General features: G+C 50.3%; 1 protein-coding gene across 3 annotated transcripts in view; it reads right to left on the minus strand.

Moving 5' to 3' along the window:
• Nucleotides 1–739: 739 nt before the first annotated feature.
• The window catches only part of SYNGR1 (synaptogyrin 1), a 360,929-nt gene continuing 346,783 nt past the window's right edge, over nt 740–14,885 (minus strand). The window contains exons 3-5 of one of the 3 annotated variants that reach the window (XM_069855974.1): nt 6,859–7,096; nt 5,310–5,455; nt 740–2,931 (exon numbers count right to left, since the gene is read on the minus strand). In XM_069855974.1, coding sequence (XP_069712075.1) covers nt 2,713–2,931; nt 5,310–5,455; nt 6,859–7,096 — 603 coding nt within the window. In that variant the 3' untranslated portion in view covers nt 740–2,712. Of the gene's footprint in view, nt 2,932–4,051; nt 4,167–5,309; nt 5,456–6,858; nt 7,097–14,885 lie in introns of those variants that run through there. The other 2 variants (XM_069855964.1, XM_069855984.1) reach the window with 2 other exon arrangements.

The following is a 14,885-nucleotide window of genomic DNA, read 5'->3' on the forward strand; positions in this document are numbered from 1 at the left end:
GGCTCATTCCTACTTCAAACCCACTGGAGCCTATCAGCTGGTTACATGAGGGAAGCAAGCCAAAGAGGGTAAAGAAAACCTTAATCATGTGTCACCCCCCCAATGGTGTTTAGCCATCTACATAACTCTGATTAGAGAAGGGGCATGTAAAATGTTTCTGTGCTACATCCCAAAACAGAGCCCCAGGGACACCCCCATGCCCCCCCAAATATGGCCTGTACCTCTCCTCATGCACCTGGTCCCTCACACTCTCACCAAGGAGACAGGACAGGTGATGGGCAGTTCCTCCCCAAAAGCACAACACATTTTTGTGCTGAGGGTTGGTTATTTATAGGCTCCTTCTCCTCTTGGTTCCCCACACACTTAAAAACAAAAGCATGAAGGATGACACAGATGAGCCTGGGTGAGTACAACTAATTTTTCTCCTCCTCAACCTCGTCATTCATTCTTTCCTCTCCCCTGGTGGGAGAGATGGACTGGAGGGAGCTCCCCCCCAGCCACAGTCATAGTAAATCTCTCTCAATAAAGTAACCCCCTCCCAAGCCTAAATATTAGGCTGAGCCCACAGAAAAAGAAGCCTGAAGGGCTTCCCTCCAAAAAATACCCCTGCTATTTACAGTATTGCTTTCACTCACAGCCACAGAGCGTGGGATGTGTGCCTAGTGCCCTCTGGTGCATCCACAGGTCCCCCTTTCCCATCCTCACCAGCGGGTACCACCAGCAAGGTGGGACAAACTGTGGGAAGGACAACCCACAGGGAGGACAACCCACGGGGACAGCCACCAGCAGCACAAGTCTGCTGGTAGGAGCAGGTAGGAACGGTGCCTATATACAGCAGACAACAACCACCCTCCCTCCCCTCTTAGGGTCTGCAGATCTACAGTTTCTACCCCTTCCCTATTGTTGTGGGACAGCTGGAGAGGAGTAGCACTGCAGAGGGGAAGGAACCTCAGTGTTCTCCAGATAAGATGCTCACACAACCACCTGCCAGACCTGTGTCCCATTCTCCCAGCTCCTAACGGTGCTACAGAGAACAGGCTGGACTCTCAGTGGGAGCACCTATGGGTTTTGGAACTACTCCTGAACTCTGCTACTGTGCTCTGAGAGATATCTGTGCTAGAGAGAACTGTCCAGGTAGCTATTGCTGCTTTATTTCCCTTTAGGTACCATCTTCACAGATAGACCCTACTTCTATCCTGGAATAACGCACGTGTTTCCACAGCTCTGTCTTTACTTGAAGCACAGTCATGAGGAGTGTGGAATGGTGTCCATACGAGCTCTGTCTGAGAGTCACTACTGCCATCTAGGCGCGGCTCTGAGGACAGCCAGGATCTGAGATGCTGGAGGAGACACTAGAATCGATGTAAAGTAGAGTAAGACTAGTTTTCCGAGAGCTCAGCCTGGCCCCAGCCAGTTCTGTGCACACCAAAACCTCCTCCCCATCCACGCAGGAGGCAAAGCACTGCTGTGTGGGCAAGGAGCCTTCCCTGCTTGGCTGCACCCCTGTGCAGCAGCTAGATGCACATCCCAGGAGCAAGGATTTCTTTCCAGGGGAGTCGTGCTCCTTTCCTGTGCCACAAAGACAGTGTCAGCAAGAGGCTTTGCAGTCCTGTAGCAAAGGAACAGAGGAGGGTTCAGCAAGACCTGAGGAGTGAAACCAGCTTTCTCCTCCTGCCCAGGGTGAAATGGCAAAGCTCTCCTCTTGCCTTCAAACCAACCCAGGAGGAGAGAGGGGCTCTCGGGACTCCCTAGAGTCAAACGTCCTCCACCCGTCCTCCCACAGGGACTGTGCCTGGGAGCCAGGGACTGGGCACAGCTCCCCATCCTGCCTCACTAAACACAGGCCTGAGGAAAGTGGTGAGCAAGGCATACAGAGAAGCGGAAAAACCTCCACCTCAATCGAAGGGGCTTGGGGAAGAGTAACTTTCATGGCACTGCCCCTCTGCTCTGCCAAGTTTCCTGCTGTAACCTACAGACAGGCCTATGATTTTTGATTGTACTTATGTATCCTCCTCCTTCCCTTCTCATTATACCTCTTTGTGCTCGCCCCTCCAATACCATTTCTCCCCAAAACCTCGAAAAAGAAATCAACCCTCCCTCACAAGTGGGTGGGAGAGAAAAATCTCCCTGTCTTTGCACAGGAGATGCCATTCCCACTCCTCTCCACCCTCACACGCCTGCATGCTGACTGGAACACCATCTCCCTCCCTGAGACATCAGGCTCTCTGGCCTGATTCAGATGCTCCCACATCTACTCCAGCCTTTAGCGACACCATCTCTTCTAGGAAGGCCCCCAGTCCCTCACTCCTTCCCTCCTGCCCCCAACACCCTCTCCCCTGCCCTGCTCATGTTGTAGCCACTCTCCTGCCCACTATCCAGACTCTGCCCCCCACAGCAAGACAGGAGGGAGAGGAGGGAAGGGAGAACCTTCCTGTCACAATAAAGTGACAGATTTTGGAAGAATTTGGTTCTAGCAGGTAGTTTGGGTGGGGAGAAGAAGGAAGAGGTGTTGGGGAAACCTTTTTTTCTTTTGTTTGGTTTTTTTTACTTTTTTAAAAATGATAAATAAAAACAGATGACCCAGAAGGCTGGAGCATAGCTGAGAGCCACCTCTTGTGCCACTACGCACGTGTCTGGTTTGTGCCTCGGCTTTCTGCCGGCAGTGGGAAAGGGGACAGAAGGAAAAGGGGAAGGGAAAGGGGCATCGGTGGCTCAGTAGTTCTGCGTTTGGTACCCCTGTGTCTCGGTGTCAAAAGCATCTGCCTGAGGGGGCTGCTGGTACGTCCCCACCGCATCTGAAGCATCCTCCTCGTTCGTGTAGGGAGCATAAGGCATGCCGGAGTCCTGGCTTGGGTCCATGTAGTCTTGGGAGAAGAGGGCCGAATCGGCACCCAACTGGAAACGCTGATATGCCAGGAATGCCTGGCCCACCTTTAAGGAAGGAGGTGGAGGGAAGGGATGGGAAGCAGAAAGGAGAGGGGAGAAAGAGAGGAGGAACATACCGAAAAAGAGAAACAAACAAAAGTGGAGTTAGTAGTGGTTACAGGTTAGTGTGCGAAGCCCACCTGGAAGACTGCTGGTGAAAAACCCCAAGTGCACGGAAGTTCAGGCTGCCTCATAGAAAGCACAAGCTGACCTGGAGAAAGGAGGGCTGGGCAAAGTTGGGTGCCAATCCAGCTGCTGCGCACAGCCTGACGGGGCTCCCTGCTGCCTCTGGGCATCTCCTGCCCAGCGGTGGGTTTTCACTGACACAGTGCAAGTCACAGAGGCTCAGACAGCCCGTGGGTATCCTGTTCAGACGCTCAGCCCCTAGGAAAGGCAATGTGCCTCAGCAACACTGCAGAAGGTTTGTCTGCCAGGCTGGACATACAGAGCCATTTTGCCTGCAGAGGTCAGGAAGGAGAGCAGGATTAGACCCGGACTAGTGAGGTAGTGGTCACCCCCTGTAGCCACTTCACTGGCCAACATCCACACAGTGCAGCACAGACCTTGGGAAGGAGCAGCAGGGGGCAAAGCGGCTGCTTCCCAGGCCAGGGGACGGTTAGCAAGCATAATGCTGCCTTCTGCCTCAGGCACTGCAGGCAGGGTGCCCTTTGGTGGACTGAGGGAGCTTGTGTCCAGGGTTAAGCATCACAGACCCCAGCAGGTACAGCTCATTGTCCCAGAGCATCCCTAATAGAGGTTAGCAGTCTAGCAGGTGATGGGTTAGAGGTCTCTGGGGAATGAGGGCTCGGCAAAATGGAAAAGATATAGTGGTGGAGGCAGAGGGCATCTCCTGGCTGAAGTATTAGGTCTGAGCAGTCACCAAAAGAAAGGCACAGCAGTGTTATGCATCATTAGTTAGTGTATGGGTGAGGTAAAAAAGGGAGCAGAGGAGGAGGAGAAATTGCCAGTTCCAACTCCCCAGAGGGAGAATCCCTATTCAGAGGACATCCCCAGTCCAGCTCAATGGTCCATGTCTTCCCACCCCGTGTTCTGGTGTGATCACAGACCCATGGTCAGGGTGTTGGAACTGTCTCTATCAGTAACCTCCTCCAGCTGCACCCCTTCACCTCAAGTTCCCCCTTCAGCGAGGGGCACTAGGGGGAGTTAGGGAACAGAGTGTTGTATTCTTCCTGAAAAGTAATGTCTCTGAGTCTCCGGAAAGCCAGAAATGTGAGGAAGCCCTGTGAGGAAAGAGAGGGGTTTGGGGAGGAGAATCAGTAAACCAGAGCATGTGATTGAAATAAAAGCCCCAAGGAACAGGGGAAGAGGATGCCTATTTAGCCACTTGCAAGCCCATGAATCAGGGAGGAGCACTGCAGCTGGTGGCACCTCTGCTGAGGACATCCCTCTCAAAAAGGGGTCCTGAGGGACCTCTTGTAAAAGCCTTGCTCCCCACCACACTTTCTGCTGGAGCTTACGAGGGGTCTTTGGCAGCACTTGAGTGCAGGACACCATCTGTGGGAGGACACACAAGCTGCTGTCCCTTGCCCCAGCTTGGTTTCACCTCGCTGAAGGTGCTGACTGCACAACCCTTTGCAGTCCCCCTCCCTCTCTGACAGCTGCACGGTCTCACAGCAGCCTTCTTACCTGGCCCCTGCCAAACGTTACAGACCACAGGGAGAGGAGAAGGTAGAGCCACAAGGACTTACACATGGAGACTGGTCTAAAATACTTTCCTGCTTGGTGATAACCTGTTGCTTCAGCCAGAAATCACTCAGGCTTGGTACTTGGAGAGATGGGAGGAAATAGTGGGGCATATTTCTACTGCACACCACATTTTTTTCCAGGAAATTAGCAATAAGGAACTGTTGTGGAAAGGACAGTCTTAAGAGCTGCCTCCTGAGAGGCAATCCAGTGAGGCAGCGCTGCAGTCATGAGTGCAGAGGGAGAGCACAGACTGACACCAATCGCAGCTTCTTACAGTGACATTTCATGTGATGGGAGCAAAGCAGGGAGGGGGATGGGTGCGATCCCCCGGCCTGGAGCTCCCTTCTCTGAGCATCTGGGAGGTGAAAATGCTGTTAAAGTCCTCTGACGCAGAGGAAAAATGAGGTTTTGGGGAGCTGGCTTGTCCAAGGTCATATTAGAGGTTTGTCAAGGATGCTCCTTACTGGGATATGGGACTCTCTTTCCCATCATGCTTATTAGCAAAAGTTCTGGAGTCCTTGTTTCCCAAGTTTGCCTCCTAACAATCTCCCCTCCTGCTTTTCCTTTTCAGAAGACACGTGAACTGGGATCTCAGAAGGAATCAGTCTCCTTCTATTCCCCACAAGCTAATACACTGCAGAAGACACTTGATCCAACATCATGGCTGCTTCACTCACCCAGGTGAAGATGGAGAAGAATGAGAACGTGATGGCTGCTCGGGCTGCATCCGCTCCCTCATTCATCGGGTTGTCCTCTTCTTTCGAAGCCTGCCACTGGTTGGTCAGAAAGCAGAAGCCAACGAACCAGAGGAATGCCCAAAAGGCTGGGATGAACCACCACCAACATGCCAAAGGGAAAGGGGAGAGAGATCAAGAAGGTGTGTGTGAATAGAACATAAACACATTGCATTTCTCTGGAAACTTAAACCTTACAAAACCAACCAGTGTGTTGCAAACCAGGCCAACCTCTGACTGTGCAGCATGTCTAAGCACAAGGGAGTTGCTGACGGCAAAATTGTCAAGGTGACAATGGGTGTCTGCAGAAAGTTACCTCAGGCGAGTTCATTTGCTTGTGTTTGGATTGGTCACAGGACTTGTCTTTGGCCTTGAGAGGGAGCCTGAAGGGCTTCCAGTAAAGGAGCGATCACCTGGGCTCTGCAAAACAGCCACTACTTTGCAACCCTGTTCTGCAAGGACAATCAAAGAGCAATTCATTCCAAGGGAGCTGCAGAAGAGTGGGAAGCAGATAGCCTGAAGTTGCACAGGGACTGGCCTTTGCTCAGGATGCATGGACTGAGGGACTCATACTGAAGAAAGGTGCTGAAGGATCATTACATCCCCAGCCTGGGAAATAGATAAAGGTAGAAGGGAGCTCCAAGTACAGACTGGCAGCTGATGGCAAGGAGTAGGATCCACCCTCTGTGCCAGGCACAGCCAGATACCCAGCAGCAAAACAGGGTATCCCTTCTCAGCTGTACACAAGTCTGCCAGGCAAGGGGCTAACCATGAGTAAACTTGCAAGCCAGAAGTCCTGAACAAGTTCAGATGCTGTATCTGATCCTGCTCTTGCTCTCCTCACGGCCCCCTTAACAAACTGTGGGGGAACCCCGACATGGAGAAGTTTGCCTCTATAACTGGACTAAGCCAGGGGAGTGACTCAGGATCACAATTCAAGAGCAAAGTGTCCTCTCGTGATGCTGCTGACTGCTGTTACGCATGTGCATACACACATCATTGCTCTGTCTGTCAGTTCAACACACTGCTGGGGATGGAGAGATCTGACTAAAAGTTAGAATAAGCCTCAGGGCTGGATGAGGTCCTGCACAGCTATTCATGTGGGGAATACCAGATAACCTAAGAAGACTCGTTTGGTCAGCCTGCATTAAATCCTCTATAGTTTTTAATGTTAACACATTTAGAGTTCAATCACCTGAAACTGGAAAATAAGGACGTACCAGCTCCAGAGGCATCAACACTCAGCCTTAGCAAGCACAGGCATGCAGAGAGGCAAGACGTGTTGAGCCTAAAGGGCTCCCTGAGCTATACCTATGGAGAAGAGCAAAGAAGAGAAAGGAAAAGAAAAGTAGAGAGAGAAAGAGAAAGGAAAATAAGGGACCCAAAGACCTCCCTGCTAGCAGTAACCTGGCAGGTGAGGTGGCAGAAGCTCCTTCCCTCTCCCTAGTCATTGGAGAGAGGGGCACTATGATCAGCTGGCCAGGAAGCTCACCCGAGACTCCGATGTCCGAGAGCACTGCCTTCTTGCGATCCTTGACGCTACTGATCTGGGGGAAGTAGGCATCCAGAGCCAGGTAAAGAAGGCAGCTGAGGAAGGCGAGGACACCCACAGTAATGCCATAGTTGCAGGCATTGCGATTGCGGTTGAAAATGCAGTGCTCTTGTGTCTCGTCTGCACGGTTCACATACCCTTCATTGACAATGGAGCCGAACACCACGATGGAGAACACCTGGTGGGAAGAAAGCAAGGAGACACGTCAGGGGAAGCCCCATCTTTCTGGACCAGCAAAAAGGAGCAGAGCTTTGCAGGGGACAGACACCCTCTGCTCAGCTCCTGTTTTACTGCCTCGCCTGGGCTGCAGCCGCAAGGAATTTACTGAGGAGATGGTCTCATTTTATTTCTGAGGATTAACTTAAAATAGGACACTTTTAGATTGAGCTTTTTTATCCATCTCATCTAAAGTGATATAAAGCGGTCTCAGCCTGCAGTAAGGATGGCTTCCCACAGACACAGAGTGAGGTGACACGGACTGTAATTTGGGATACAGTTTTGGTGCGGATGCCTGCATATAAGGGCTCCAAGTAGCGGAAATCCTCTTAGTCTGCACTTCTCCCACACGCTCCTTTCCCTTCTAGGAATTAATTGTTTCTACTACGCACTTGTTCACTGATTTTATCTATCCAGCTACTACGCTCTTTTCCCCATGCACCCTCCCACAATTCACAGCTCTGCAGCTCCCTTCTGCCGGGCTCTCGCTCTGCCCCTCCCCCTGCACATCACACACCATTTTTCCATCACCCCAGCCCATGACACCACCTATCCTTCTGCCCACTTGCCCGCATGCTGACACCCTTCAATCTTCCCCCTGGATTTCATGGGCCAAACATCCACCTGGCAGAGCCACCAGGAGTCCTCCCTTCCCGTCACCACCACTGCTGCTGCACGTTCTCTTAAATCAGGTAGAATTAAGGATGAGTCCAGGTAGAAATGCCATAATCCACAGTTGCTGGTCTAATCATGGGTTTAGCCTTTGTCACCTGCCAAAAGGCCGTCCCTCTTTGACAAAGCAGGTTCACCAAAGTGGAGAGTTATTTATAGCAGCCCCAGCCCTGCATCTCTACTACACAGCTTTGCCTCACAGCCGCAGGAGAAAGAGGGGAGGAATAAGGCAGCAGGTACAGATTTTTCATCGCAGGACACCTTGAAACCTTTGGTAGGGACATCAAGGGCCCCAGGCAGAAGGGAAACTGGACCTCAAGTATGAGGTGAACGTACATACGACATGCACTAGGACATCACTGGAGCACTATTGCTAGCACTCTTGTCTGTGCAATAGGAGATTGGCACCCTTGGGACCACTGCCTGATTCCCAAGGAGAAACAGCACAAGAAGACAAGGTAGCCAAGTCTCCTGCAGGGAGTGAAGGTAGGTCTGAGGGTTTGCTAAGTCAGCAGGACATCATTACCACTTAATCCAACCAAGGACCAGAAGAGGATATGGCAGACAACCCACAAAGCAGAGAAGCAGCTTTGTGAGTGCAGGGAAAATTACCCAACACACTATCTATCATTGGTGGGGTTGGATGCCTGAGATCCACACCACAGAACTCTGCTGTTTGACCTACAGCATCAAGAACCCGAGGAAAACCCTTACTGATGGTCCCCAACAGCCCTTGGATGGGTAATACTGACCATGCTTCAGGTGCCACACTCTTTCTAACAAGTATCCACCAACACTGATATTTTTTTCACCCCAATGCTCATAATTGGGTCACACTTCAGTTGCTGAGTTTGGGTGTATTTTTGACACACTAGAGCAAAATAAAAAAGCTTGAAGGCAGTGCTCTTAAGCACAGGGACTGCATGGGTTCTCCGAAAGTTCACAAGAGCTTTTTAAGCTTGGAAATAAAACAGTTTATTTGTCCTCCTCCTCCCTCTTCTTGAAAATGAGATCGATCATACTTTGCAGAAATTGCCCATGAAAATTAAATTAAAAATATCTTCTTCTTGAAACAAAGGTCTGGTCTTCAAAATTTCAGCCTGAATGGTTTGGAAAGCAGCAAAATTGCACACAATTACAGCCAGGCTCTTTCAGTGGGAAGTCTCACAGGGTTTCACAACAAGCTGGGCTGACAGGTCTGCCTAGGACTACTGGCAGTAACACTGTACTCTGACATGAGAGGAAGCTGATAGACTCCTTGAAGTGACACCTGGGTATGAGGCTTGACCAGCTTCCAACCTCCCTACACTGGGATTACAAAGTGGACGCTCTGTTTTCCACAGCACAAGATGAAAAGCATAAGTTCTCTTTGGAAGATGAAAAACAGACTCAAAAGAGGTATTGTCTGGTGTTCAGTTTTGGTTTAGAACTCAAAATCAGCAACACGTCAACACCCTGAGTTAGGTCAGCCCTTGCAATGAGCTATATTGTGAGTGTTTGCTTACTCATTTGGGATGAATGAACTTCTGTAATAGCCCCTCCACAGAGACATCTCTGTTTACTCTGCTCATACACCGATACACATCTTCCCTCTGCACTGATCTTTGGCTTCGCTGCTGGCCTGGAAGATCTCTCATCTGAGCATTTGCTCTTTTTTTTTCACACTGGCATGTCATAAAGGCACAGGTCAGAGACATGAGGCCAGAGGGACATCTTCCTCTCCCTAACTTTCAAGCAGAGGTGTTATTCCTAACCTCCTTTCTCCATGCTTGGTCAGCCATGATGCCGTAACTTTGCTCCTATGAAGGGAAACCCATTTCACAGCCTGCAGGTGCCCAGGCTATGATTTACTGGCAAACACTTCACTTAATATGATCTTACGAGTTTTCTGGTGAGATTCTACTAACGGCATTCTTACTTCTGAACAGAACAAGTCACTGCAGATGCTTATCTTCTGTGTCCTGAAATAGCCACCCCAAAGTCTTCTTTGTCCTTAGGAAAGCTTTCTATGGACAACAGCACAGGAGCTTATGGGCTGTCTCCTGCTCTCTGTATTTTTCTCACCACCAGTATCAGCTCTGGTCCATGCTCCACTGCTGCAGAGAGGTCCAAGTCAGTGGCAGTGGAGAGGGCTTGCTCCCACCACCACTCCCACGGCACAGCAAAACGCTGTGAGGATTCACTGTGCACAGAAGCCACGAGCTGGACTGAAGAACAGAGACTGGGCAAGAACAGGCAGGCTCAAACCAGAGGTTTCAGACCAACAGGCAGAGCTGGACAGCAGAAGAGGCGATTGCTGCTGCTGCTGCTGCCTACAGGCAACGTCACCCATTTTATCCCCGTGATGTCAGTATCCAGAAGCTGTTGCAACAGGAACTCAGACAAACAATTTTCTAGAAAAAAAAATAATTATGAGAGCCCAGATGTCGCAGCCCTCAGGAGAAATTGCTGGATGCTTAATCCATGGCAGCCACCTCTTGTTGGTAAAGGAGTGGGTGGGTAGAAGCTCACTGATGTAGCAAGTTGTCTTAGAAAGAACAAATTGCCTTGATTTCACAATCCATGCCTGTGCAAAGACAATCCAGGCAGCAGGTGCCATATGAATGCTGCCTGGATTATAAACAAAGCACCAAGTCTGCAAGGATGAAGCATTTATGTTTTCGTTCCTTCTACACATCTGGCACAGCAAATCCTCGCTGCATAAGGCTTTGCCTGCAGCCACTAATAAAATGGTCCAAAATATGCACCCAGCTGAAGAAGGTGAGAAGATGGCAGGGGCCTTGTCATGACTGAGCACTGAGATGCATGGAAGTGACTGGTCTGAAGGCAGACAGGAGGTGGACACAAAGCCTTGCATCCCAGCATTCCTAAATGCAGCCCATCCTTCCACTCCACAGAGGGAAATCATTAACCGCCTTCCTGCGCCCAGCAATGAAAACCAGCCATCCGTCCCCAGCTTTGTGCACCTCAGCAGCCTAATTTCTTCAGTGAGGCTGCTTAACTCAGTTAACAGGATCTGAAGTAACTAGATTTTTAGGCTGAGAGAGTTTCCTTAAGCTTCCAAGAGCAATGTTAATTGGGCATGTGTGCAGTGTGTCTGGAGATGTGCATTTAATAAGCAGTAACGTATTCATCTGAACTCCAAAAAGGGACAAAAACCAGCACATGGAGAAGATCTGACAAACTCAAGTGTTGCTACTAGGATCTGGCTTTTCTTGGTCCTTAAACATTGCATCCACATAGGTTGTTGCAATGATTTTCCTAGACTTGTTTTCTTCAAAGACACCAAGCAAAGCCCAGAGCCAGGCACTCTGCAAAGCCAAGAGAGACAGAACAACTTGCCACAAGATGCAGCAAAGTCAACGTAATGCTAAGCACTGTGGGGACAAGACAGGGAGAGGCTGAGAGTTTCCCTGTCCCAGTTTCTCAAAGGGCTTGTGCTGGCCATTACAGGCCTGTAAGGACTCACTACAGCGTGAAAAGTGCAGAACAGGCAAAGGCTGCATGCCACTATAAAAGACCTTTTTTTTTCCTCTCACTGAACTGGGTGATTTGATTTTACCAGACGCAAAGACGAGAGAGGAACCCTCAGAGGAGAGGCTCTCTGGTCCCTCCCCGCTGTAGGCTCAGCCCCACGGAAAGCAAGCGAGACCTTCTGAGCATCATGTGAGGCTTTCCACCACGCTGCCCATCCCCAGCCCTACATCAGATGCTCCCAAGCATCATGTGATGGAGCCACAGCACAGCCAGCCTCCAGCGGTGCTCTAGGATTTTCCTGCTCCTCATCCCAGGAGTATGTCACGCTGCCTTCAGACTTCATCCCTGAGACCCCACAACGGCTGTGGTGGAGATGCAGCTGAAGCAGGTTTCTGCCTTGTGGTCACAGACTCTGTTGCACTGCATGTTGTCTCTCTCTCTCCCAAAGCCCCTTTTTATTCTGTTATAGAGAGGAAATAGTTTGGTGACATAATGCTCCTCATGGGACTTCAAATCAAATCCATTTCAGGCAGAATGAAGCCATAACCTCTTTTGAGTCTGATCTGGTAATGACCAGGAATAAATCTGTTTAAAAAGAAAGCATGAGCGAGGGAGAGTGAAAACAATAAAACTGGCAGAGATGATCTAGCTTTCATTCTCATTCAGCCACTCGCAAATGGAGTCTCTGGAAAGCTTTGGAGAGCCCTGCACAGACGTGGATGATGATGATGATGATGATTATTATCATTAAACCTACTTGTATTTAGTTCATTTTGAAGAAAACATATGCAGCTTTTGATACGTATGGGACTAGCAGCTTGGGAACAGGCAGCCTCTATTTATACCCTCCAGCCAGCACCACGCAGGCAGTGAACAATTCCTGCCCACAGTCGACAGCCTGTCTGCGCCCTGAGCGAGTGCTGGAGGAGACCAGCTTCCCTGCACTCATTTGTACCCAGTTCCTCTGAGCGTGGGATTGGGGAAGAGCAAAGGTACACTAGCATCTCCCTCCCAGCTCATCCTCCCTGGCCAGCAGCCATGTGGCACCAGCTCTCCAAGTAGGGCTGAGCCAGAGCAGGTGATGGAGGGGAGAAAGGCTCCACGTCCCTAATTCCTGCCACGGGATCTGGGACAGGCTTTTATTTTCACACATGGCTTGGCAGCTCACAGGCCAGCCATTAACCCTTCTGTCTCCTGCCAGGCCCATGCCTGGGACAATCTTCCTCCCCATAGCAGCCCAAACCCTGGGTGACGCCGAAGCATCCTGCAGCCAGGAATACTCTGATGACAGCCAGGCCTGCATGTACCACCCTCAGGAGGAAGAAGAGCTTCCCACAGGAAGATGCTCACTGGTATAACAGGGAGCAATGTCTCAGAGAGCAATTTCAGAAAGCTCCGTCCACTCTCACAGGTCTCATGCTTTTCTCGCGGTCAAACAGCATCTTCTGTCCCATCACTACTAGTGACAGCTCCCCATGGCCACACCTCCAGATCTGGTATCCAGATCTTTCTGTGCTTTCCAGATGGTCCCTACATAGCCAGGTCTCTGCTCAGAAAACTGACCACCCAAAAGTCGCATCTTCATCCATGAGGAACTGTTCAGTTTTCTTTCTAGCAAGACATCTCTCCCTCCTTGCCTGTGCCATCCTAGGTGGAGGACTGCATCTATGGCCACCTACATCTCTCACAGACACATTAACCTTCTCTGCTGCTTTGTCTTGCCATAAATCGTAGATTTTTTAAGGTTGCAGAAGGCCTCCAAGATCATCAAGTCCAACCATCAACACAGTACTGCCATGCCTATTAAACCATGTCCCAAAGTGCCACATTTATAAAATTTTTGAACACTGCCAGGGATAAAGACTCCATTGCTTCCCTGAGGAGCCTCTCTGTCTTAGCCAAGTCTCATCACCATGCAGTTTCTTCGCTCCTCACCTGTGCGCCTCTCATGTTTTGAAGTAGCATATTACATACAATTATCTTGCTTTTTTTTGCTCATATTTCTAACGTCTTTGGTCTGTATGTGCTATTTCTCAGATTTTTATCTGCAAATGCCATTAATGAGAGATTTGCTTCTTCTCCAAGATCTCTCCTGGAAATGCTACGCTGGAAACAAGGTGACCCTCTGTATCCAACCCTGAATCACCTCGTGGCTCTGCACATCTATTGTTCATCTTCTAACATGGCCTCTCACCCAATCCCAGTTACAGTGATCCCCAAAAACCCTTTTGAAGTGGACCCAAGGAAGAGGTTCCCATGAAGAACTGTACCTAGGGCTTGACTGAAAGTATGTGCTTTGAAACACTCTGTTTGTTTCAACGCAGCCAACGAGCATGGTGGCTGGGGCAAAAGTCACATGGAGGTGCAGAGGCAGAGAGCACGAACTACAGTCTAGAAACACGGGGAACACCTCAGCTAAATTTACTCAGGACAGAAGGAAAGTGGAGGTGGCAGCTGGTTTCAGACTAACAGGGCGCCCGGGCTCTAAGTCTCAGTTTAACTGCCACCAACAGTTGCTGTCCTTGCCGTATGGCAAAGAGTGGTGTGCAGGGAAGAGGCAAGGGATGTTGTAAGCAGAGTGTTGTAAGCAGAGTGTCATAAGCAGGGTGTCAGCTTGGCAAGCCAGGGACCCACCGGCAAGGCAGGAGACTGGGCTCCCTGCCATGCTGGTGCTTGGCCCCGTCCTCCAGCCGTTTGTGGTGAGGCTGGGGATGTAGCTCTTGTCCTTCACCTGCCTTGTCTGCTTAGCCAGGGGATATGGTGGCAATGGCAGCAGGTGATGGAGGAGGAGACGGAGGGCAGCAGCACCTCTCCTCACCAAACCACTCTTTGGAGGGGCAGTGCCCCTGGCATTAGAGAGAAATTTGGTGTCTCAGTCCATGTGGCAAGTTTTAATGGGTTGCTTTGCCTACATGGCGGTGGTTAGAAATACTCCCACTCAAGCTACCTAGCTGGGCCTGCTTCCAAAAAGCAAGTTACTTTTGCCTCATTGGGCTTCTACATTGAGCAGCACTTTCTCCAGCGAGCAGGTTTCTCCAGCAAGCAGCTTTCCAAGCAGTTAGGAGTTCCTGGAACAACTTGTTTCGACTAGCATTTCACTTATTTATGGAGCCAGTGCTACATTCAGTGCCTGTGGGTTGCAAAGGAGCCTCCCAGCTCCCCCGCGCCGGCTGTGGAGAGCACTGCGGGTCAGGGCACAACAGGATTACACAGGGATGTGCCCACGCTTGCCTGCTTTATTTCAGGAGCAATCCTGGAGCCACACACTGTAGCATAGCTCTAGCTCAATGTGGGTCACCCAGCTCCACTAGTTCCAGCTGCAGCACCACTAGCTCCAGCTGTTGGGTCACCTAAGAAGACTGAAGGCAGGTATATATGCCAAGGTGGTAGGAAACCTACCCATGCACTCATATCTCATCTACTGTGGGGTATCGGCTGTGTGATGCTGCTCAGCTCAGAGCAAGCCTCTGTGTTGTAGCCAATGGCAAGCAAAGTGGTACAGCATAGATCAACGCCTTGAAAGACCAAGAATCAGAGTAAACCCCAGCCACCCACTGCAACAAGGTGAGGTGCTTGTCTTCTCTTCATTACCACTGGGAACA

The sequence above is a fragment of the Phaenicophaeus curvirostris genome, chromosome 1, assembly GCF_032191515.1.
Source record: "Phaenicophaeus curvirostris isolate KB17595 chromosome 1, BPBGC_Pcur_1.0, whole genome shotgun sequence".
In the NCBI taxonomy this organism is placed as follows: Eukaryota; Metazoa; Chordata; class Aves; order Cuculiformes; family Cuculidae; genus Phaenicophaeus; species Phaenicophaeus curvirostris.